The 25,730-nt window shown below is 44.2% G+C and overlaps 1 protein-coding gene across 4 annotated transcripts in view; it reads right to left on the bottom strand.

The window, feature by feature from the left end:
* Positions 1-23,728, bottom strand: part of LOC106565828 (FYVE, RhoGEF and PH domain-containing protein 5) — a 68,336-nt gene extending 44,608 nt beyond the window's left edge. For 3 of the 4 annotated variants that reach the window (XM_014133395.2, XM_014133397.2, XM_014133396.2), the window contains exons 1-5: positions 23,435-23,714; positions 18,860-21,692; positions 3,443-3,560; positions 2,519-2,577; positions 584-614 (exon numbers count right to left, since the gene is read on the bottom strand). In XM_014133395.2, the coding sequence (XP_013988870.2) occupies positions 584-614; positions 2,519-2,577; positions 3,443-3,560; positions 18,860-21,692; positions 23,435-23,444 (3,051 nt within the window). In that variant the 5' untranslated portion in view covers positions 23,445-23,714. Of the gene's footprint in view, positions 1-583; positions 615-2,518; positions 2,578-3,442; positions 3,561-18,859; positions 21,693-23,434 lie in introns of all 4 variants that reach the window. The other variant, XM_014133398.2, reaches the window with a different exon arrangement.
* Positions 23,729-25,730: the final 2,002 nt, after the last annotated feature.

Genomic DNA, 25,730 nt, shown 5'->3' with positions numbered 1-25,730 from the left:
GACAACTTCTGGGTTTGATGCATCACTGACCTCTGGGAATCAACAGTTCAACCCTTTGTTCTCCTCACTGCACTGCCCTCATTCAAAATGTCTCCTTCTGCTGTATTTCCTGCCCAGGGCAACTTGTACAAAGAACCAATACCCTTGCCATCTTGTACCAACATTTTTATTGAAGAGGTGAAGTTACAATAGGCATAGCTGAATAAAAGGTTGACCTATTCCTGACCTTTGTCAGGTACCCTGGTGTCAACGAATTTGGTTGTGCCTGAGCGCTTGTGCAAGGACATCCAAAACAAAGCCTGGTGCGTACGTTTCTGCGTCATCCTCTGGCTGACTACCCCTGGGCTGACGAGCACAAGTTGTCAAGGCGAGGAAGTTAACTTAGCTGGAACAACACTGATAAACCTGAGCACAGTGCAGGCTGACGGCTGGAGAAAACCACCACAAACCAAGGAGCAGACACACAGGAAGTGATGTTATCAATGGCTTTTGGGACCTTTAATTGTAGTATTCAGAGGGATTTTTCCAGAATTCATTCTAGTCTGTTCACTGACAGTGATGTTGATCAGTTTGTTTATCTTACCTCTTGAAGGAGCTTGAGGGCCTTTACATGTCTGAAAAACAACAAGAGAGAGTTAGTGATATTGTATTGTCAGCTTGAATGGGAACCCATTCACACATCCATTCAGACATAGTAGGAGCTTATAACAAGATATAAAAGAACAAGGTACAAAGTCTTTCCCATGATTTACATATACCGAACAAAAATATAAACGCAACATGTAAAGTGTTGGTTCCATGTTTCATGAGCTGAAATAAAAGATCCCAGAAATGTCTCTCAAATGTGCACAAATTTGTTTACATCCCTTTTAGTGAGCATTTCTCCTTTGCCAAGATAATCCATCCACCTGATTTCCTTATATGACCTTTAACTCAGTAAAATCTTGAAATTGTTGCATGTTGTATTTATATTTTTGTTCAGTATAGTAAAAAGATTACCATTAAATTTCAAGTATCAATGCGCATCCACTGTCCCGCTGCCCAACCAGGCATGCATAAACTTAATATAAACTTAAAAACATCTAGACATGAATTGGTTTGGTACAGCGGGAGTTATATAAGCCTTGCTGTGTGCCCATCCGACCTGTGCAACATGAAGTATTATTATATAGATTTTTGCACTCTCCACTGTGGCACGCATATGAACCTCACTAGACTGACAGCTTCTCTGATCCAGGCGAATTCACTTATCAGGATCATTATAATGGATATATCCAAAGAATTGGTAATAAAAACAAAGGTAAAACAAATGAATATGCACATAGTTTGCTGTCACTTCAGCTGATTGATGTGATTGTGTGTTAGCTTTAGTTGGCTAGCATAACAATGTTATCCCAGCTATCATCCATAGCTATCTTATTTTTTTATTTTTTATTTCACCTTTATTTAATCAGGTAGGCTAGTTGAGAACAAGTTCTCATTTGCAACTGCAACTTGGCCAAGATAAAGCAAAGCAGTTCGACACATACAACAACACAGCGTTACACATGGAATAAACAAAACATACAATCAATAATACAGTAGAATTGACTCGACAATCAACTGGTTGTTGCCTATTTATAAATGATTTATTAAATCATTATTTTCTGAAGTTCTTGTTGCCTATTTATATTTATTAAATCATTATTTTCTGAAGTTCTTGTTTCCTATTTATATGTATTAAATAATTATTGATTGAATTTCTTGTCTCTCGTCATCATTGACCCTCTGGTAGCTCGCTACATGCCAATGACTTGTTTAGCATAACAAAGTGGAATGAATAGAATGAAAGACTGGGTCAAAGCCAATGATGTATATATATAGTATTTTGGTGTTGTAGTGGGGACAGTAACACTAGAACTTTCAAAAAATTACATTTTAAGTAAAAACAAATATTTGTATGTATAGCTCACATAAAACAATTTAAAAGTATGCATTAAGGTGTCTGTAATATAATAAATGTGGCAAAAACATTAATAAATGCATTTCTATAGTTTCCTAAATATATTTTACAATGGTGGGGGAGTGCCAAGATAGATCACTGGTCAAACATGATAATAGAATAAACGACCCGCCTGTTTGGTTAGCAACTTCAGAATTAACAATTGGCTTTTGCCTGGACTATATCATCTGTTGGAAGGAAGAAATAAAACACATTTACTATATGTTGGCAACCATTTTATAAAATAAATAAGGCCCTCCTAAGGGCCGTTACCCGGCTCTCGGCTTCGCTTCGGGCCTGAGAACAGTCCTTAGTCGGGAGTTATCACACAATAATCCTCGGGTTCTCATGCTTTATGGTTTAAACATAATTGTCTGTCAGTTTGGGTTACTGTGGATGCTGCTCAATGAATTTGTGAAAACAGTGATGAAGAGGACAGAGAGGGAAGAGAGGAGAGAAAGAGAGAGAACAAGAGAGAGGCTGAATGGCCTGACTAAAGCAGGGATGGATTTTGAATCCATTAAAAGAGATACTCACAGTCTCTCAGAATCCACCAGCTCTTTGGCGATGTAGAAGGCTCTGGATCGCCCATCAATCTGCGTGACAAAAGGGAAAGTAGCATGAATGAACAGAGCTGATGTTGAAAGGCTCTATGTGTGCACTTATTCCTGTGAAACAGAAATAGCAACAGGTACGTGGGGAACAGGAGATGGAGGAAAAGCAAATTCAGATTGTTTCAGATTTCCTGCTGTCAAAATAAGACTGATTATTTCATTAGTGTGGAGCATAGATGAAAAAGCTTTTTCAAATACACACGTTTAAATTCAGATGCATTATGTATGAGAGGCTGACTGGCTGTGTCTGTGGCGACAACAATGCTCCCCATTGATTTAGAGGGTAATCACTAGCCTCTAAACCTCAAGGACCTAAAATAAACATGAACACATGTTAGGGAATTATGGCCATTAGTCTTACTCTTCTAGTTTTTTACTAAACCAGAACCGCGTACAAATATAACCGTACTAGTATGTCGATCCTCACTTCCTTAGAATGTGACCAAAACCCACTTTCATCCAGAGAACTGTTCCTGGGACTGGCTCAACTATTTCTCTCCTTTTGATGAAAAATAAAACAAGGAAGTGTGAGTCACGTGGCCAGAGCCAGGCTGATATTATTGTGGCAGAGGGATGGGGTGGGGTCCATCTCTGGGCTGCTATAAAATGGCTGATTGAATAGAAAGAAGGAGGAACCTGGAGTTCGTACAGAAAGTGATACACATCATTGAATATGGTAGCCAAGTTAAATATTATTTGGTGGATAATACAAGTAAAGGTCATCCATCTTAGAAATATTTGCTCATAACCGTTTTATTCCCAAATCTTTGAAGATCTGTGAAACCTGTGACTTAATACATGTTCATAAAATGACATAGTCTATTGTCTTTCCTGCTAGATGTCTCACCTGTCTGTCGTAGCCATGCTGCACTCCTCCCTCCTCCTCCTCTGAGGTACGTCCATGGTCCTCCTCAGCTGAGAGCCCTGCTGGAGTATGGTGCACTGGGAAAGGCTCGGTGTAGGCACTGCAACATCAGGGAGAGAAGAGGGACATAAAGTTTTACTATAGAGGCTGCAAGAGTGCAAAGAAGACAGTCAAATGTGCTCTTCATTTTTCAATGCACCGCTCCTCCTGCCCTTGCATGTAATATCCTCTCAGCTTTGTGAGTTTGCGTTTGAGTGTGTGTGTGTGTGTCCTACAGTAGTACTATGGATGACGGGAGCCAGATTGCAGGGGCATTAATAGCATGAGAAGGAGTGTCTGCTTTGGGATCCTGCTGTGAACAGGTTCATCACAGAGAGACAGACCAGAGGGACACACACACATGCGCGTACGCACGCACGCACACACACAGTTTGACATGAACATATATAGGCGCACACATATTGTCCTGTACCAAGATTTACAAGGAAACACACACACATACATTGCGGTAGAGGGTATAACGAGCATGTTATATTGATGACTATAACAGATCACCCCATAAAGACAGAGGCTATTACAGGCCTGTACTGCATATCTAACCTCTCAGCTTCTGAGTACCAAATGTTAAAAGAGTTCCCTGCCGGACTTCATATTCACCGAGACACAGTCATCCTTCATTTGGGCCACACCACAATGTAGGCTCTCACACTGGTGCTATTGACTGGGCTGGAGGAGGCCTCTAGAAGACATTACTCATCTGTGACCTCCGTCTATCCCCCTGTGGGGCCAAGTCACAGGGATGGTGAGTAGACCAGAGGGGAGGGTCTATGAACCTTTGAATCCTATGAGCTCATAGTTACTGTATTTAAAATAGCGGGAGTCCCTTATTCATTTTCTTGTGACCACTGCTTCAGTTGTTGCACTGCGTCATACCAGTGTTAAATCACCATCCTCAGCTTCTCCAACAATAGAATCTCTCTTTGAATAGTAGGCCTACTCTCTCTCCCAGTGTCTGGACTAAAGAGTCATTTCCTGCACAACCTCTATTTTATGAAGCACAAATGATTTATTTTCATGATCTATTTTCACATTAAAATTGAAATATGTTTCCCTGATTCCATATGACATGTGTCTACAGTGGTGCATATTGTGCCCAAGACACACTAGGCACATCTCTCCATAGTGCGCTCTCCTGCCAAATGAGAGCGTTTTGTTTTTGCATTGAACATGTTAGATGTTGTTTTCCCAAGTTAAACTACATACACATGAACATTTGCAAGACTCTATCTATCAAGTGTATTTTCTTTTCTGATAGTTCTTGGAGAGTCTCGTCTGTTTCTAATGTCCTGTTCCTGTATAACGTTCTAGGCTACAGTACGTGAACTACCTGGATGTCACTATTATGCATCGACTGTGAATTGTGAATAAAATGGTGTTTCCTTTGTGAACGGATTCTGATTAAGATCATGTCTGCTTATTATTATACACAGACAATACCAAAAATGAGGAACACATCCCTAATACTCAGTTGCACCCGGGCCTTTTGCCCTCAGAAAAGCCTCAATTCGTCGGGTCATGAACTCTACAAGGTGTTGAAAGCGTTCCACAGGGATGCTGGCCCATGTTGACTCCAATGCTTCCCACAGTTGTGTCAAGTTGGCTGGATGTCCTTTGGGTGGTGTACCATTCTTGATACACACAGGAAACTGTTGAGTGTGAAAACCCAGCAGCATTGCAGTTCTTGACACAAACCGGTGCGCCTGGCACCTACTACCATACCCCGGTCAAAGGCACAAAAATCACCCTGTGAATGGCACACATACACAATCCATGTCTCAATTGTTTCAAGGCTTAAAATTCATTATTTTATCTGTCTCCTCCCCTTCATCTACACTGATTGAACTGATTGAAGTGGATGTAACGAGTGACATCAATAAGAGATCATAGCTTTCACCTGGTCAGTCTATATCATGGAAAGAGCAGGTGTTCTTTTTATTTAATTTGGCAAGTCAGTTAAGAACAAATTCTTATTTACAATGACGGCCTAGGAACAGTGGGTTAACTGCCAGGTTCAGGGGCAGAACGACAGATTTGTACCTTGTCAGCTAAGGGATTCGATCAAGCAACCGTTCAGTTACTGACCCAACGCTCTAACCACTAGGCTACCTGCCACTTAACATTTCGTATACTTGGAACATGCCTTTTACATTGATTACCAGTTAAGCGATTAATTGTAACTTTGACAGTGGTTTCTCCCAGGAAGGGGCTTGTGATTATAAGCGCCTGTTTTGATCTTCATCGACAGAGTATGTTCGGTAAATGTGAAGGGAGGCTGACGTGAGCCTGGTATACCCAACCTGAGTCTCAAGGAAGTAGACAGGTTTGTCTGCTCCAAGGTATTTTGTTTTGCATTTAAATATTTTTGAGAAGTTTGTAAATGTATATTTTTTATTATTTGTAAATATTGCCAATTGGATCTGTGTACCACCATCTTCTACTGTAAGTAATATCACAACTTCTGCACAGGAACCTGCTTGCCTCCAGCAGCACTTCTTCCCATATACGACTGTTCAAGTCAAGGCCCTATTTTACCAACACCAGAGTTCATCACAATCCTCAGATTCTCCAATAATATGTCACTCTTTGAATAGTACTGTACTCTCTCTCCCAGAGTCTAGGCACTCAGGACATAATTGTACTCATAAAGCAATGAAGTACTATAGAGCTACATTAATGAGAATATACATAAACCATTACAGAACAGTTAGATTGAAATATTTGCCTTTTACTGCCAACTAAGGGTAATTTCAAGAGTTAACTCCTGCTCAACCACTGCTTTAATAGGAAGCCCAATGGTTTATTTTCAGATATCTATTCCACATTTAAAATTCTATGTTTCACTGGTTCCATATGCAATACATGTCCTCATTACACTGTATATAACTTTGCCATCAGGAAAACTGGCAATACGAACAATACTTTAAAGACTTTAAAATGCTCATTACACAGCAATATAATTATGCCGGCAACATCTTTGACTTTGCCTCCAGTGTCTTCCTTAATACCTGGGAGTTAAATCTACTGTGACAAAGTCAGATTTTCCATTAAAAGACCTGCGTACATGTCCCCATTTTCCAAGGATTTGATGGGGTATATACAGTTGAAGTTGGAAGTTTTACATACACTTAGGTTGGAGTTATTAAAACTCGTTTTTCAATCACTCCACAAATGTCTTGTTAACAAACTATAGTTTTGGCAAGTCGTTTAGGACATCTACTTTGTGCATGATACAAGTCATTTTTAAAACAATTGTTTACAGACAGATTATTTCACTTATAATTTACTGTATCACAATTCCAGTGGGTCAGAAGTTTACATACACTAAGTTGACTGTGCCTTTAAACAGCTTGGAAAATTCCAGAAAATGATGTCATGACTTTAGAAGCTTCTGATAGGCTAATTGACATAATTTGAGTCAATTGGAGGTGTACCTGTGGATGTATTTCAAGGCCTACCTTCAAACTCAGTGCCTCTTTGCTTGACATCATAGGAACGTCAAAATAAATCAGCCAAGACCTCAGAACATTATGAAAAAAAATATGGGACCTCCACAAGTCTGGTTCATCCTTGGGAGCAATTTCCAAATGCCTGAAGGTAACACGTTCATGTGTACAAACAATAGTACGCAAGTATAAACACCATGGGACCACACAGTCGTCATTCCGCTCAGGAAGGAGACTCATTCTGTCTCCTAGAGATGAACGTACTTTAGTGCGAATAGTGCAAATCAATCCCAGAACAACAGCAAAGGACCTTGTGAAGATGCTGGAGGAAACAGGTACAAAAGTATCTATATCCACAGTAAAACGAGTCCTATATCAACATAACCTGAAAGGCCGCTCAGCAAGGAAGAAGCCACTGCTCAAAAACCGCTATAAAAAAGCCAGACTACGGGTTGCAACTGCACATGGGGACAAAGATTGTACTTTTTGGAGAAATGTCCTCTGGTCTGATGAAACAAAAATAGAACTGTTTGGCCATAATGACCATCGTTATATTTGGAGGAAAAAGGGGGATGCTTGCAAGTCGAAAAACACCATCCGAACCGTGAAGCACGGGGGTGGCAGCATCATGTTGTGGGGGTGCTTTGCTGCATGAGGGACTGGTGCACTTCACAAAATAGATGGCATCATGAGGGAGGAAAATGATGTGGATATATTGAAGAAACATCTCAAGACATCAGTCAGGAAGTTAAAGCTCGGTCGCAAATGGGTCTTCCAAATGGACAATGACCCCAGGCATACTTCCAAAGTTGTGGCAAAATTGCCGTCCTGCTAGTGGGACAACTTCCGGTGAAACAGGAGGACGCACAGTTCAAATAAATAATCATAAAAATTATGGATATTAAACATTTAGGTACATACAAGTGTCTTATATCGGTTGAAAGCTTAAATTATTGTTACTCTAACTGCACTGTCCAATTTACAGTAGCCATTACAGCGAAAGCATGCCATGCGATTGTTTGAGGACGGCGCCCCACATCAAATATTTTTCCACCGGCATAGGTTTCATAAATTTACAAATAGCGATTCAATATTCACTTACTTTTTGAAAATCTTCCTCTGATTTGTCCTTCTTTGCATCCTGGGAGCTAGAATTAAGTATGCCCCTATACTTTCCATTGTAAGAGGATGGTCTCTCAAAAAAAATAATTTCCGGTTGGTTTTTCTTTGGATTTTCTCCTACCATATCTATTGTGTTATAATCTCTCCTACATTATTTTAACATTTCTACAAACGTCAAAGTGTTTTCTTTCCAATGGTACCAATTATATGCATATCCTGGCTTCAGGGCCTGAGCAACAGGCAGTTTACTTTGGGCACGTCAGTCAGGCAGATATTTAGAAAAAAGGTGCCTAGCCCTAAAAGGTTTTAAGGACAACAAAGTCAAGGCATTGGAGTGGCCATCACAAAGCCCTGACCTTAATCCCACAGAAGATTTGTGGGCAGAACTGAAAAAGCATGTGCGAGCAAGGAAGCCTACAAACCTGACTCAGTTATACCAGCTCTGTCAAGAGGAATGGGCCAAAATTCACCCAACTTATTGTGGGAAGCTTGTGGAAGGCTACCCGAATTATGACCCAAGTTAAACAATTTAAAGGCAATGCTACCAAATGCTAATTGAGTGTATGTAAACTTCTGACCCACTGGGAATGTGATGAAAGAAATAAAAGCTGAATTAAGTCATTCTCTATACTATTATTCTGACATTTCACGTTCTTAAAATAAAGTGGTGATCCTAACTGACCTAAGACAGGGCATTTTTACTATGATTAAATGTCAGGAATTGTGAAAAACTGAGTTTAAATGTGTTTGGCTAAGGTGTGTGTAAACTTCCGACTTCAAATGTAATATGTAATTCAATTTGGCTAAACATTGAGCATTTAAATATGTATTCTGTGCATTCACAGGTCAGGTGCTATTCTGTCCTTATAATTGTGCTATTAAAGAAAACAGGAAAAGTTGAAATAAGGTCATTAGTTGACTCAACAAGGGAAATGTAAACGCAGATGGGGATTTAAAAACACAACAACAGTTTTAAATGGTTTTGTTCTGCTTATGTTGATCATTATGTTTGACTTATGGCTGTTTCTCTGCTAGTTGTCTGACAGTGTTGTATGAGGCGGCATGCTAAGATCCTGGCCCCTGACCATGACTGCCATGATAGAGCATCCACACAAACAACAGAAGAGCATCTGAGAGGCTATTTGTCTTTTGAGTGGGGCCTGTGTCATGTCATACTGTGAGCACCCTGTTTAAATTGTCAAGACTGGGTCCCACTTGCTCTTTACATTAGGGTAAATCAATGGTGGCACCACAGGTCCCAGAGTGGTGTGACAACAGAAACAATTCTGGGGCCGGTAGTTTTTGCTGATCTGGTAACCTAACCAGGTAAAACTCTGGACCTTATACAGTATGACGTCAACTACCTGTTGTAAAACTTTTTAATATGGGCTATGATGGGCCCAGAGTTTTTCTAATCAGGTCAAATAGTTTTAAAAAACTCCTGGACAAACTCCTGGCCTTGGGGAGAATGAAAACCCTGTCAAACTGTAGCAAACTTCTACTTGTTCATATGAATTATATTTTAAAGGACTAGGGGGTTTCCTATATACAGACACAGAGAAAGAAACATGATTGGACAATACAACTCACAGGGCTAAGCATGCTTTATGTAGGTTTGTATCCCTGCAACTGTAGGTCTAATAAAACATTAAGTCACAGTCTATGTCAACTATTGACTAATGCTTAGGTGTATAGGCTGCTACATTTATGGAAGAGTTTTTGCTTGTGTCTGTCGGGAGTGATGTGTTATCACGCTTGCTAAATAAATACCAAAGGAAAGTGGAGATAACGCCTTGAGCTTTGTGCCCGACCCACACGACCTGAATTTACGTGAATCTGAATGGTCAAGACACCTTAAGAGCCTGCAGCCAGAAGTCTCATGTGAAGGACAGAGAAATTGTGCGCGAGGTGTCAAATCATGTGGCAAATCGGTCTAAAAAACAAGTGGTGTGGCACTGCTACACACGATTTAAAAGTGGTGTGGCACTGCTACACACGATTAAAAAGTGGTGTGGCAAATGCCCCCTTGCCCTGAGGTAAATCCATTTGATTTGAATCACTTTTTTTGACAGCACCCCTTTTGATTTGAATGAAATCTTCCATTCATATTTGCCCATTGTAGAAGTGCTTATTTATTTATTTTATTTTATTTTATTTATTTCACCTTTATTTAACCAGGTAGGCAAGTTGAGAACAAGTTCTCATTTACAACTGCGACCTGGCCAAGATAAAGCAAAACAGTGTGACACAGACAACAACACAGAGTTACACATGGAGTAAACAAACAAGCCAATAACACAATAAACAAGTCAATGATACAGTAGAAAAAAGAAAGTCTATATACAGTGTGTGCAAAAGGCATGAGGAGGTAGGCAATAAATAGGCCATAGGAGCAAATAATTACAATTTAGCAGATTAACACTGGAGTGATAAATGAGCATATGAAGATGTGCATGTAGAGATACTGGTGTGCAAAAAGAGCAGAAAAGTAAATAAAATAAAAACAGTATGGGGATGAGGTAGGTAGATAGGGTGGGCAATGTACAGATGGGCTATGTACAGCTGCAGCGATCGGTTAGCTGCTCAGATAGCTGATGTTTAAAGTTGGTGAGGGAAATAAAAGTCTCCAACTTCAACGATTTTTGCAATTCGTTCCAGTCACTGGCAGCAGAGAACTGGAATGAAAGGCGGCCAAATGAAGTGTTGGCTTTGGGGATGATCAGTGAGATATACCTGCTGGAACGTGTGCTACGGATGAGTGTTGTTATCGTGACCAGTGAACTGAGATAAGGTGGAGCTTTACCAAGCATAGACTTATAGATGACCTGGAGCCAGTGGGTCTGGTGACGAATATGTAGCGAGGGCCAGCAGACTAGAGCATACAGATCGCAGTGGTGGGTGGTATAAGGTGATTTGGTAACAAAACGGATGGCACTGTGATCGACTGCATCCAGTTTGCTGAGTAGAGTATTGGAAGCTATTTTGTAGATGACATCACCGAAGTCGAGGATCGGTAGGATAGTCAGTTTTACTAGGGTAAGTTTGGCGGCGTGAGTGAACGAGGCTTTGTTGCGAAATAGAAAGCCGATTCTAGATTTGATTTTGGATTGGAGATGTTTAATATGAGTCTGGAAGGAGAGTTTACAGTCTAGCCAGACACCTAGGTATTTGTAGTGGTCCACATATTCTAGGTCGGAACCGTCCAGGGTGGTGATGCTTGTCGGGCGGGCAGGTGAGGGCAGCGAACGGTTGAAAAGCATGCATTTGGTTTTACTAGTGTTTAAGCGCAGTTGGAGGCCACGGAAGGAGTGTTGTATGGCATTGAAGCTCGTTTGGAGGTTAGTTAGCACAGTGTCCAAGGAAGGGCCAGAAGTATACAGAATGGTGTCGTCTGCGTAAAGGTAGATCAGGGAATCGCCCGCAGCAAGAGCGACATCATTGATATACAGAGAAAAGAGTCGGCCCGAGAATTGAACCCTGTGGTACCCCCATAGAGACTACCAGAGGTCCGGACAACATGCCCTCTGATTTGACACACTGAACTCTGTCTGCAAAGTAGTTGGTGAACCAGACGAGGCAGTCGTTAGAAAACCCAAGGCTATTGAGTCTGCTGATAAGAATACGGTGATTGACAGAGTCGAAAGCCTTGGCCAGGGCGATGAAGACGGCTGCACAGTACTGTCTTATATCGATGGCGGTTATGATATCATTTAGTACCTTGAGCGTGGCTGAGGTGCACCCGTGACCGGCTCGGAAACCGGATTGCACAGCAGAGAAGGTACGGTGGGATTCGAAATGGTCAGTGATCTGTTTATTAACTTGGCTTTCGAAGACTTTGGCTAGGCAGGGCAGGATGGAAATAGGTCTGTAACAGTTTGGGTCTAGGGTGTCACCCCCTTTGAAGAGGGGGATGACCGCGGCAGCTTTCCAATTTTTAGGGTTAGGGTTAGGGTTAGCCGGGGTTGTTGGCCGGGGTTGGAGTAGCCAGGAGGAAGGCATGGCCAGCCGTTGAGAAATGCTTCTTGAAATTTTTGATTATCATGGATTCATCAGTGGTGACCGTGTTACCTAGCCTCAGTGCAGTGGGCAGCTGGGAGGAGGTGCTCTTGTTCTCCATGGATTTACAGTGGGAGTTAGAGCTACAGGATGCAAATTTCTGCTTGAAAAAGCTAGCCTTTGCTTTCCTGACTGACTGCGTGTATTGGTTCCTGACTTCCCTGAACAGTTGCATATCACGGGGAATATCCGATGCTATTGCAGTCTGCCACAGGATGTTTTTGTGCTGGTCGAGGGCAGTCAGGTCTGGAGTGAACCAAGGGCTATATCTGTTCTTAGTTCTGCATTTTTTGAAAGGGGCATGCTTATCTAAGATGGTGAGGAAATTACTTTTAAAGAATGACCAGGCATCCTCGACTGACGGGATGAGGTCAATATCCTTCCAGGATACCCGGGCCAGGTCGATTAGAAAGGCCTGCTCGCAGAAGTGTTTTAGGGAGCGTTTGACAGTGATGAGGGGTGGTTGTTTGACCGCGGACCCATAGCGGATACAGGCAATGAGGCAGTGATCGCTGAGATCCTGATTGAAAACAGCGGAGGTGAACTTGGAGGGCAAGTTGGTCAGGATAACGTCTATGAGGGTGCCCATGTTAACGTATTTGGGGTTGTACCTGGTGGGTTCCTTGATGATTTGTGTGAGATTGAGGGCATCTAGCTTAAATTGTAGGACTGCCGGGGTGTTAAGCATATCCCAGTTTAGGTCACCTAACAGAACGAACTCTGCGGCTAGATGGGGGGCGATCAATTCACAAATGGTGTCCAGGGCACAGCTGGGAGCGGAAGGGGGTCGATAGCAGGCGGCAACAGTGAGAGACTTATTTCTGGAGAGATTCATTTTTAAAATTAGAAGTTCGAACTGTTTAGGTATAGACCTGGAAAGTATGACAGAATTTTGCAAGCTATCTCTGCAGTAGATTGCAACTCCTCCCCCTTTGGCAGTTCTATCTTGACGAAAAATGTTGTAGTTGGGTATGGAAATCTCCACATTTTTGGTGGCCTTCCTAAGCCAGGATTCAGACACGGCAAGGACATCAGGGTTGGCGGAGTGTGTTAAAGCAGTGAGTAAAACAAACTTAGGGAGGAGGCTTCTGAGGGTGACATGCATGAAACCAAAGCATTTTCGATCACAGAAGTCAACAAATGAGGGTGCCTGGGGACATGCAGGGCCTGGGTTTACCTCCACATCACCCGAGGAACAGAGGAGGAGTAGGATGAGGGTACGGCTAAAGGCTAGCAAAACTGGTCGCCTAGAGCGTTGGGGACAAAGAATAAAAGAAGCGGTTTTCTGGGCATGGTAGAATAGACTCAGGGCATAATGTGCAGACAGGGGTTTGGTGGGGTGCGGGTACAGCGGAGGTAAGCCCAGGCACTGAGTGATGATAAGAGAGGTTGTATCTCTGGACATGCTTGTTATAATGGGTGAGGTCATCGCATGTGTGGGAGGTGGGACAAAGGAGGTAACAGAGGTATGATGAGTGGAACTAGGGGCTCCATTGTAAACTAAAACAATAACTAACCTAAGCAACAGTATATAAGACATATTGACATTTGAGAGAGACATACAGCGAGGCATAAAGTAATCACAGGTGTTGACTGGGAGAGCTAGCTAGACAACAACGGGTGAGACAACAGCTGATCAGCTAAAACAACAACAACAATAGGTAAAATGGCGATGACTGGACAGAGAGGGTCGGTTAACTACACACACAGCCTGAGTTCGCGGCTGGGGCCGACAGATAAACAAATAATAAACAGAATGAAGTACCGTGATTAATGGACAGTTCACCAGGCATCAGCTATGTAGCCAAGTGACCATAGGGTCCAGGGGGCAGCGGTAGAAGGAACAGGGAGGCCGCGGAGTAGTCGCACTAGCACGCGGGTGACTCGCCGCTTAAAGTTAGTAGCCCGGGGCTAGTATAAGCGTCTGCTCTGACGTCCGACGGAGGCCGGTTGGAGGCACAGCGGATGGAGTATTCGTCGGCAGACCAGTCGTGGTGGTGCGGCGGGGCGCCGTGTCAACAAAGGATCCAAGCCAGATGGCGAAAGAGGTATTGTAGATGTAGTAATTTAGTTTGCTAGCCGGGGGATGCGCCTGGCTCACGGCTACCTGGTGCTAGCTTCAGGGCATGGGGCGTTAGCCACTATAGCCACTCAGTAGCAGCGGTGATCCGGTGCCAAGGTCCAGAGCTTACGGCAAGGATCCGGTGGAGTAGTGGGTTCTAGCCGTGTTTGGGTGGGGTTGGGGTGAACAACTGAGTAGGCCGGGAGGTGGGCCTCAGGGATAGCTTCGGTACTGGGTAACTCGGTGGGTGCTAGCTAGCTGTGAAGATCAGGAGTAATGGTCCAGGGATTACAGCAGGAATCCGGCGTTGTAGTGGAGAGACAGTCCGATACTGGTAGGCTGGTGAGTATTATCAAAGCTAAAAAAAGGCTGGTATCTGTGCAGAAGGTAAAGGCCGCTAGCAGTGGCTAACAATGACTAAATAGCTTGTAGCTAAATTAGCTGGTTAGCTTCTGATGGCTAGGTGGCTCTTGCTATAAGGTCTAAAAATTTAAAATAATAGCGGTTCTGTATCACATTGGGTGAGGCAGGTTACCGGAAGGTATAATTGAGTTAAAATGGAAAGAGATTGAAAATAAAAATAGAAATATATACAAAAAAGTACGAAAAATACAAAGGTACACGAGAGGACGAACAAAACACGTCTGCACTACTCTGCCATCTCCATGTCTTCATCACTGGAAAATTCAAACCAGATCAGACCTTACATTCCTGATAACACCTCGTCTTGTTGTACGTACGCATGCACACACACCACACACACACACACACACACACACACACACACACACACACACACACACACACACACACACACACACACACACACACACACACACACACACACACACACACAAACAATCCAGCCCTGGTGACCCTGATCTCCTCAGTCTTCCCCTACCCACTCACCCTTGTCTTCCTCCCTCCTTCCCCCTGCCCTTATCCTGCATTTCCTGTAAACAGCAGAGCGGAGTGGAAGGCTTTAAGGCAGGACTCTTCCTCCCTGGGGATGACCTGGCAATGAACTCAGAGGGCCTGGCTCCAGGCCTGCAGTACCCACACCCTTCCCTGCAGCCCCAAAGCCCCGCAGCCCTGCCGCCCAACAGACCTGCAGTCCACCCGGCCACCTCGCCACAGAGGACAGCCACCGCCCTCTACAACAATGCACTCAGGACGGCTCTCTGACTAGAACTAACAGAACACAGCACAGAGGCAAAGAGGAACTATTAGTACAGGCTGCACTAGGGATTCACCCATCATGCTGCTGTATCTCAAGGTCGAGTAAAGCTTTTTACCATAAATAAGAATAATGGGCACGTCTCTCTCACTCTCTCTAAGACTATATTTGCATATGTTGCAGATGGAACTAATATATACATCTATAACAAGACCTGCACAATATATACAGTATGTACACTGTAAACTGTCCAGTTTATTAGGTGCATCCATCTAGAACCGGCTTGGACCCCCCTTTGCCTACAGAACAGCCTGAATTCTTTGGGGCATGAATTCTACAAAGTGTTGGAAACGTTTATTGCTCAATTGGTATCAAGGGACCTAACTTGTGCCAAGAAAACATTCCCCACATCACTACAAAACCGCCACCTGCTTGTACCAGGCAGGATGGGTCCATAGACTCATTCTGTTGACGCCAAATCCTGACTCTGCCATCAGCATGACGCGACAGGAACCAGGATTCATCAAACCAGGCAATGTTTTTCCAGTCCTCAGTTGTCCAGTGTTGGTGATGGTGTGCCCACTGGAGCTGCTTCTTCTTGCTTTTAGCTGATAGGAGTGGAACCTGGTGTGGTCGTCTGCTGCAATAGCCCATCTGTGACAAGGATCGACGAGTTGTGCATTCCGAGATGCTGTTCTGCACACCACTGTTGTACTGCGCCGTTATTTATCTGTTTGTGGCCCGTCTGTTAGCTTGCACAATTCTTGCTATTCTCCTTTGACCTCTCTCATCAACGAGCTGTTTTCGCCCACAGGACTGCCGCTGACTGGATGTTTTTTGTTTATCGCACCATTCTTGGTAAACCCTAGACACTGTCGTGTGTGAAAATCCCAGGATGGTGGCCGTTTCTGAGATACTGGATCCGGCGCACCTGGCACCGACCATCATACCACGCTCAAAGTCACTTAGGTCACTTGTTTTACCCATTCCAGTGTTCAATCAAACAGTATGTCATGATGCCTGTCTGCCTGCTTTATATAGCAAGCCACGGCCATGTGACTCGCTGTCTGTAGGAGCCATCCATGTTCATGAACGGGTTGCCGTACCTAATAAACTGTCCGAGGAGTGTGTGTGTGTATAATGGGCAGGTCTCTCTCACTCTCTCTAAGACTATATTTGCATATGTTGCAGATGGAACTAATATAGAAATATATAACAAGACCTGCACAATATATACAGTATGTACACTGTATATATATTATATTGACTACTGTGGTTTGGTCTGTTGTGGGGTTATTCCAGTGGGATGACATTAGTTCATTGGTGCTGTTGATCCTACGGGTACTGCATAAGCACATTGACTGCCCTCTGAAAAGAACACAAGCACAGTCAATATGCCTTCCTTTCTGACATGATGCTTTCTTACAGAGCTCACTCTTCTGTTTGTCCCTATACAGCTATGTTGGCAAGGGCAAGACAGTCTCAGTCTATCCCGGTGAGCTCCAGCTCTGATCCAACAGCACCCTTGTTTAAACAGGCATGCACATTCATTAATGTCTGCATAGAGTCTTACTTTGCATTTCTTTACCCTGCCTTAGTTTACACGTACAAACAAAATGGGTTTTTCTTTGCCTTTCTATGCTAAACAGTGTGAGAACTGTGTTGTACATTAATCAAATCTAGTGTAAAAAAGATACTGTTGCAACATTCTAACTTTGTGGTAACTATTTGCCTTCTTATGTGGGTATTATCCCATTGTCTTACTTCAGCCCACTGTCCCTTTGTCCCTTTGCCCTCAACAGTCTCGCTCCTCTCTATTGGGTGGTGAGAGAAGAGTGTTAACTTCTGAATACATGCTCAATAAATCACTCTGCCATCATCGGTCCACCGGACAGTGGCAATGTCGACCCTTCAGCATAAGCTTGGCAGGAAAATACAAACACACACCCAAACATTCGAATGCAGACACACACAAACACACACACACAGCAAAATGAAACAAAACAGACACAGCATCCACGGCAACAGAGGTATCTCCAGGGAGAATGCAGCCGAGGCAAGGCGACAGAACAGATAGTCCCCTTTATATCAGTGAGTAGGGCCTGAGATTTTAGACCACCACCACACAATGAGCCCAATCGATAATGTCACCAGCTGAGAAATATCCTGCTCTGGGGGAGAGGAAAGATACATGCCTACTTAGCCTCTTACAACTATGCATGGGAAATAAGCAACATTATAAACTGGGTGGTTCGAGCCCTGAACGCTGATTGGCTGACAGCCGTGGTATATCACACTGTATACCACGTGTATGACAAAGCTTTTATTTTTACTGCTCTAATTACGTTGGTAACCAGTTTATAATAGCAATAAATCACCTCGGGGGTTTGTGGTATATGGCCAACTGCGCGATGCGTCGTGCCTAAGAACAGCCCTTAGCCATGGTATATTGGGTATATACCACACCCCCTCGTGCCTTATTGCTTAATTATTCTATGAATCAAAATATACTGTAATTGCATGTTAATTTAATAGAACACTCCATCTAGGCAAAACTTTCAAAATATAAATAATGAATTAAAATGATCACAATAAGTGTAAAATAAGCAGCTTTGCATGAAGCAACCATACATTCCCAGGAAATGCTGTGAAAAATAATAAAACATCTGTTAAGAGTCCTGTAGAAATGTTCTGTCCCAATGAAAACACAGCCACCATCAAACAGGTGTCTAAATGTGACTGGAGGGTGACCTGAGGTGGCTGTAGAGAGTAGTGGCTGAGAACAGAGAGATTTGGTTCTAGCAGGTCCCAGTGAGTCCTCCTCCTATCTCTATTCAGCCTTGTTGTAAATCTCACCACCCCTCCAGGGCTCAATGAAAGAGAGGCATAAGGGGAAACTGCCTTTAATAAAAGCAATCCTAAACTTAACCACAGGTGTCAAGGACAGGAGAGCAATTATACCAATCTACTTCTACCTCGCGCTCTCTCTCTCTCTCTCTCTCTCTCTCTCTCATATAAAGCTCTGTCTACAGTGTTCAGTGTCTGTGAGCTATTCCATCCCCTCAAACACATATGAAACCAACACCAGGTGTGACCTTGAAATCCAGAAAATGAGAAAGTGGGATAAGCTCTCCCACAAGCATTGTCCATCTTCCCAAACCCAATGAGCCTCAGCACAGCAGGTTGCTCATCTCTCACAGAACACAACACTCTCCAAAAAAGAGAAGTGTGGTCAGCCAGGAGCCCGCTGTTCATTTGAGCTACAGTTATCTATCAGCTGGTCTGGAGATTGCAATGTTGAACTGAAGGAGCCTGGCCAAACCAGTTTACTAGAAAACAGTGTGTGGAGAGTACTATGGGGAAGAGCCTTCTCTGCAGACTGTACGCTATCGACAGGCATTTTTTTTCATGTGCTGGTAATTCAGTTCAGACAATCACTGAAGAGACCCAACATCCGAGAGTATAATAAACTACTGTACCTTTCAGGCTCCTGCTCAGGTGACTGGGGTTTGCTGTCGATCCCAGGGAAGCTGTTCATATCCACATAGCCATCGTTGTCATTAGAGGGGGCCACCATGCGGTTGGGGTCCTCAAAGAACTCTGTGACAGTCATGGATCTGGTGGGTCTCCCTCCAGGTGGGATCTGGATGTTCTCATAGTCAGAGCTCATAGCTGGGATGTTCTCATAGTCTGATGTGTCTGCATTGGGGAAGGAGATGGAGCGAGGTTTGGTCAGGGGGAGGGGCATGAGGGGGCGACGGGAGCGCTCCTCGAAGGATTCTACCCTGGACACGCCCCTGCTTCCGTAGGCTTTAGGGTCTCCTTTCCTGTGATCTTTGTAGGGCAGGAAGGTTGAGGGAAGGTCTGGAGGGCGCTGCTGGGGCTTCACCATGCGAGACTGGGACTGGGGCTGAGGGGAGCCAGTGCTCCTGCGCTCTAGGTCCAGGATTCTTGTTGGCCCGTGGTGGCTGGACTCAGAGGAGGAGCGCGAGGAGCGGATGCTACCATCACCAAAGCCTTTAGTGTCCATTTTCCTCTTGAACTTCAGGGCCAGGAAGCGCTTGAATGAGGACTTCTTCTTCTTGGGCTTGTTGTCTGTGGACTCAGGAGAGACGCTGATCAGGAGGGAAGGGGAGCTTTTAGTGACGGGTCTCTTGGTGATGTAAGCCAATTCAAAGGGAGGTGGAATGTCCACCAGAGAAGTTGGCGTGGAAATGCCACTAGATGACTGGTGGCTCTGTTGAGAAAAGCTTCCGGAAGAAGTGACAACACATGGCAGAGAGAGGGTGTCATCTGTCCTTTTCATCCTGTCTTCCTCCTTCAGCGATTGGTCAGCCTCTGTGTGAGCGCCTGATGACAGTTCTTGACCCTCTACGGAGCATGAGCGTGGGTATAGTAGGAAGCGGCGTGGCTTCAGAGAGGGGATGAGTCTGTTGATCTCAGGCTGCTCAGGACGTACCAGAGGTTCTCCATTTTGGTCTAAGGCCACAGTACAGTAGTCATGAGTACTCTGGTACCCTGATGTCTCCTCAGGAACCGTCTCAGGGACATAACCCGGAACTTTCCCAGAGTAAGAGCGTGACCGCATCACAATGCTCTTAGAGATGAAGTTCTCCCCCTCAGAGTCAAAGCCAGCCTCCTCATAGATGTGCTCCTCACTATCTGAGTTGGAGTCCTCGTAATAAGGCACGATGTGGCCGTCCAGCTCCTCAATGTCCTCCTCGAAGGCCTCTGTGGTGTGGGCAAACACCACCCTGTTGGTGAGCTCCGGAGTACGGGTCCGGTCCAAGTCTGCTGGCACTGTGATGTTACACAGCCTGAGACGGGGCTGGCAGCTGTTCCGCTGGCTGGAGAAAGCCTGCTCACGCTTGGCTGTTCTCTCTCTCATACTCCTCCCTCTGATCTGCTTCCTCTCGGTGTCATCCGTCTCATCATCGTCCCCAATCTCCACATAGTCCTCTGATGAGGCACCCTCCAGATGCTGAAAGTCATGGGCCTCTGGGCAGAGGGAGTCATCGATGTCTGCGTATTCATCCATATCCTCCTTAGCTGTTTCTCTGTCTTGGCTGGATTGCTCAGGACTGTCCTGGACCCCACACTCTTCTGAGAGTTTCTGTTTATCCTCTAGCTCTGCCACGTCGTCCGATGACACATAATAAGGCTCTTGGTTAAAGGTACCTGCTGTGTCCATCTCCTTTGGAGTGTGTGGTTTGTCACCACAGCATGTATCGTCGTGATTCACATCAGGGTCAGCGGTGCGCATCCTGTCAGCAGGCACCGCCTCGATGACGGAGTAAGGCCCAAACATATCCTCAGTGCTGCCAGAGAAACGGAAACGCCCAGAGGGGTCCTTGGTGGCACGCTCGGGCTGCCACACGCCTGTGTCACCGGGCTCACCAGTGTCACATGTGTAAACAGACTCATCTGAAGGGCCAATCACGTCGTAGGGATACTCCTCACAGACGGGTGCGTGTGTACAGCAGTGTGCTCCCAGTGAAATAACCTCTGCTTCTTCCTCAGCCTCATCAGTGGGTACCTTGCACTGCAAATATCCACCAGGGGACCTGTCCTCATCTTCAAGCCTACTGTCAGTGTCTGCGGCAGGTTGACTAGGGAAGTTCCCATGATCATAATCCTCTGTGTCTGGTTCTTCTACATCTTCTTCTGGACATCCAGTAGGCTCCTCGGCTGTTTCAGTCTCTTCAGATAAAATCTGTTCCTCCTCCCTCCGCTCTTTGACACACTTTGCTTCCTCATCCCCTCTCTCACACTCTGAGAGACACTGCATCAAAACATCTTCAGGGTCCACAGATGTGTCATTATTGTCACTCTCAAGGTTCAAGTCATCTGTTTCTTTAGAGTTTTCCTCCTCTACTGCAATGTGAGTGTCAGTACCACTAGTGTTATCCAAAGGGGCTGCATCGGTCAACGCCTCTCCCTCTCTCTCTACCTCATCCCCCTTCTCCTCCTGTTCACTCCCCCCTTCATCATCTCTGATGTCATTGAGGTTTTCTTCTGGTTCTGCTTCCTCCTGGTTGTGTTCTGTGGGGTGGGTTACGTGGTCCTCTGCCACCTCCTGGGGGTCCTCAGGTTCCTCCTCTGAGGAGGTCAGGTCTCCATTGCTCAGACCGTGAGGGGGGCACTGTTCCTCCTCTTGCTCTGTCTCAGATAAGGAGGGTCTGGGCTTTGGGGGGATGGGAGGTTCGGGACCCCGGGTAGAGGGACAAGGCTTTGACATCAGTTTGGACTGTACCTTGATCGTTAGGTGACTGCGGATCTTTGGTTGGGGAACTTGGAGTCGCTTCTGTAAATCTGGAAAGAAAAGGAGAGAAAAGTGTGATTCATTTCAGTTCAAATACAACGTACAACCTCAATAGTAATTGAAGTAGTAGATGAAGGTGCAATATCCTACCTAGAATCATATTTACATAAACTTTTAGACATTTGGTTGAATTTTGGTTGTATGGATATATAAAAAGCAATCCCTTAGCCTTTGCTTTTATTTGTAAAGAGAAAAACTGCAGATTTGTCTCAAACTCTGTGATATGCAGATGGCTATCTACAGGGAAAACAACAAAGCCATAGGGAACACACTGTAGGAACAATAATATCTTCCTGACTGGAATATAGAGACATATTGTTCTACACTTATATGGCATGATCATCATTTAATGTTCATCAATGAATTAATTTATCCAAAAACGACATGCACAGACAGACACAACCCAGTTTTATTGTATTTCACCTATATCAAAGTCCCATGTTTTGAGAATCAGACACTGCATGCATGTAGCTTACAGTCAAGTCCAGTGTTATCTAGCTATTTGCTTTCAATAACTAGTACAATTCAAGGATGGAGAACCTGTCAAAGATAGCTGACTGGTTGTTAAGTCTTTTCGTGAAATACACCCTTACTTAACAAAACTTACCCCTCGTCTCTTCCTGTAATTTAGTACCTGCCATGACACACATCTTATTAAACTCTGCGGGCACTATGTTCTCTCACTCCTTGTCCATCTCTCTGTCTGTCCCACTCTGTCTGTCTGTCTGTCTGTCTGTCTGTCTGTCTGTCTGTCTGTCTGTCTGTCTGTCTGTCTGTCTGTCTGTCTGTCTGTCTGTCTGTCTGTCTGTCTGTCTGTCTGTCTGTCTGTCTGTCTGTCTGTCTGTCTGTGTCTCTCTCTCTCTCTCATTGTTGTTTTCCAATAAGAAACTATTCCAGCAGACTCCCCTCCACGCAGGAAGTCCATGATGGAAGGACATTAACAGCACACCCTTACTCCTTCATGAACCCTTCTAGGAGTACAAATTCTCACACAAATGGACTTCCTTCTTGTCATTTTTCCCCTGACACACACACACTTTTGCTGAAAAGGTCCTTTCAGTGTGTCAAAGAACAATAAAACAGAGAAAAAACAAACATCCCACTAAGTCCCTCTGCAAACAACAGGATATGAATTATGCAACAAGAATTCAATTTTTAAAAACAAAGGAAAAATAGACATCGGGACCCTGACTGTGCCAAGCTCACATGATATGATCTCAGACTGTGAGGGAATCATGAAATGTCACCCATCAAATAATAACAATAATTCTATAAACTACACAGTAAATAGGCCAATCATCACAGTGCAGTGGAAATTCAGTAGATCTTTGGGTTCACCTCAAAAGTTGAATAAATAATCCCATCATCGGTCATACAGTATAACATGCCACATTAATCACTCTATCGGCTGCTGCAGGACATCAGTGATGACACTGGTGAGTGCCTTCACTACCCATCACTACTCATTGAATTTTATTCTGCAATAGCTGTTCTCTCACCCAGTTTGATTAGACTCCCTATAGGCGATATCTCAAAGAAAAAGTTATAAAGAATAAATAAAAACGAGTCTAAACTATGTACCTGTTTGGTCTATGATGCTGCAATGATTTTTTCAAAATTACATTTCATTTATCCAATGCTATTTCAAGTGGCGTAGGAAAAGGTAAATAGGCTATAGCAGCTCAATTTTATTGAATGCGCATCGCTACATGAATATTATTACATACAGTACCTGTGTTCATTTTGGGACATCATCCACCATAGCAACATACAGTTATCCATATATTTTTCACAGGCAGGAAACAATCGCCACATATATCCACAGGTTCTAGAAACCTATCCCTAATTCATGTTGAAAGTATTCAAGTCGTCTAAATTCAAAAGTTCACAACCTTCTCTCGCTGTTTATCCAAGTGTTCGCTACTTGTCGAGGATTTCTCCGTCAAGGTAGCAGCTGTTTGTCCACATAGCTTGCATCGGATGGGCGACTGGTGCGCTCCTGAAGGGAGGTGCTCTCTCGCAGTTCCTGATGAGGAGAAAGGTCTATCGCGCGGACAAGGACCACTGACCAAACCCACTTAATCTACATTCAGATCATTAAAAAGTAGACATTTCAAATTTCAATAGCTATATACAGTATGTACACCATAAATTCATGCATTAACCTTTGATGTATGTATTTGAGACAGAGTTGGACGCGTTAGATGTGTGAGTATACAAGGCTATATGAGGCATTGATCACATTCACATGAAGTGGATATTTTTGGAATCTGTGGTTTCATAGTGTCTCTAATTATTAACTTATTATTAAATAAGAAAACAAACATTCCTTTTCAATATTGATATCTTTATTGATATTGATATATACTGCTCAAAAAAATAAAGGGAACACTAAAATAACACATCCTAGATCTGAATGAATGAAATAATCTTATTAAATACTTTTTTCTTTACATAGTTGAATGTGCTGACAACAAAATCACACAAAAATAATCAATGGAAATCCAATTTATCAACCCAAGGAGTTCTGGATTTAGAGTCACACTCAAAATTAAAGTGGAAAACCACACTACAGGCTGATCCAACTTTGATGTAATGTCCTTAAAACAAGTCAAAATGAGGCTCAGTAGTGTGTGTGGCCTCCACATGCCTGTATGACCTCCCTACAACGCCTGGGCATGCTTCTGATGAGGTGGCAGATGGTCTCCTGAGGGATCTCCTCCCAGACCTGGACTAAAGCATCCGCCAACTCCTGGACAGTCTGTGGTGCAACGTGGCATTGGTGGATGGAGCTAGACATGATGTCCCAGATGTGCTCAATTGGATTCAGGTCTGGGGAACGGGCGGGCCAGTCCATAGCATCAATGCCTTCCTCTTGCAGGAACTGCTGACACACTCCAGCCACATGAGGTCTAGCATTGTCTTGCATTAGGAGGAACCCAGGGCCAACCGCACCAGCATATGGTCTCACAAGGGGTCTGAGGATCTCATCTCGGTACCTAATGGCAGTCAGGCTACCTCTGGCGAGCACATGGAGGGCTGTGCGGCCCCCCAAAGAAATGCCACAACACACCATGACTGACCCACCGCCAAACCGGTCATGCTGGAGGATGTTGCAGGCAGCAGAACGTTCTCCACGGCGTCTCCAGACTCTGTCACGTCTGTCACATGCTCAGTGTGAACCTGCTTTCATCTGTGAAGAGCACAGGGCGCCAGTGGTGAATTTGCCAATCTTGGTGTTCTCTGGCAAATGCCAAACGTCCTGCACTGTGTTGGGCTGTAAGCACAACCCCCACCTGTGGACGTCGGGCCCTCATACCACCCTCATGCAGTCTGTTTCTGACCGATTGCACATTTGTGGCCTGCTGGAGGTCATTTTGCAGGGCTCTGGCAGTGCTCCTCCTGCTCCTCCTTGCACAAAGGCGGAGGTAGCGGTCCTGCTGCTGGGTTGTTGCCCTCCTACGGCCTCCTCCACGTCTCCTGATGTACTGGCCTGTCTCCTGGTAGCGCCTCCATGCTCTGGACACTACGCTGACAGACACAGCAAACCTTCTTGCCACAGCTTGCATTGATGTGCCATCCTGGATGAGCTGCACTACCTGAGCCACTTGTGTGGGTTGTAGACTCCGTCTCATGCTACCACTAGAGTGAAAGCACCGCCAGCATTCAAAATTGACCAAAACATCAGCCAGGAAGCATAAGAACTGAGAAGTGGTCTGTGGTCACCACCTGCCAAACCACTCCTTTATTGGGGGTGTCTTGCTAATTGCCTATAATTTCCACCTGTTGTCTATTCCATTTGCACAACAGCATGTGAAATTTATTGTCAAACAGTGTTGCTTCCTAAGGGGACAGTTTGATTTCACAGAAGTGTGATTGACTTGGAGTTACATTGTGTTGTTTAAGTGTTCCCTTTATTTTTTTGAGCAGTGTATAATTAATACAAATTGAATATGAGATAGGTCTGAGAACTCTGTCAGCAAAATCGTTTTCCAATATGTATGAGTCATGATAAACTTGTGTTGTAA

The sequence above is a fragment of the Salmo salar genome, chromosome ssa12 (genome assembly GCF_905237065.1).
Source record: "Salmo salar chromosome ssa12, Ssal_v3.1, whole genome shotgun sequence".
Classification (NCBI taxonomy): Eukaryota; Metazoa; Chordata; class Actinopteri; order Salmoniformes; family Salmonidae; genus Salmo; species Salmo salar.
The sequence above is the reverse complement of the archived record's forward strand: the minus strand, read 5'-3'. Positions and strand labels throughout refer to the sequence as shown.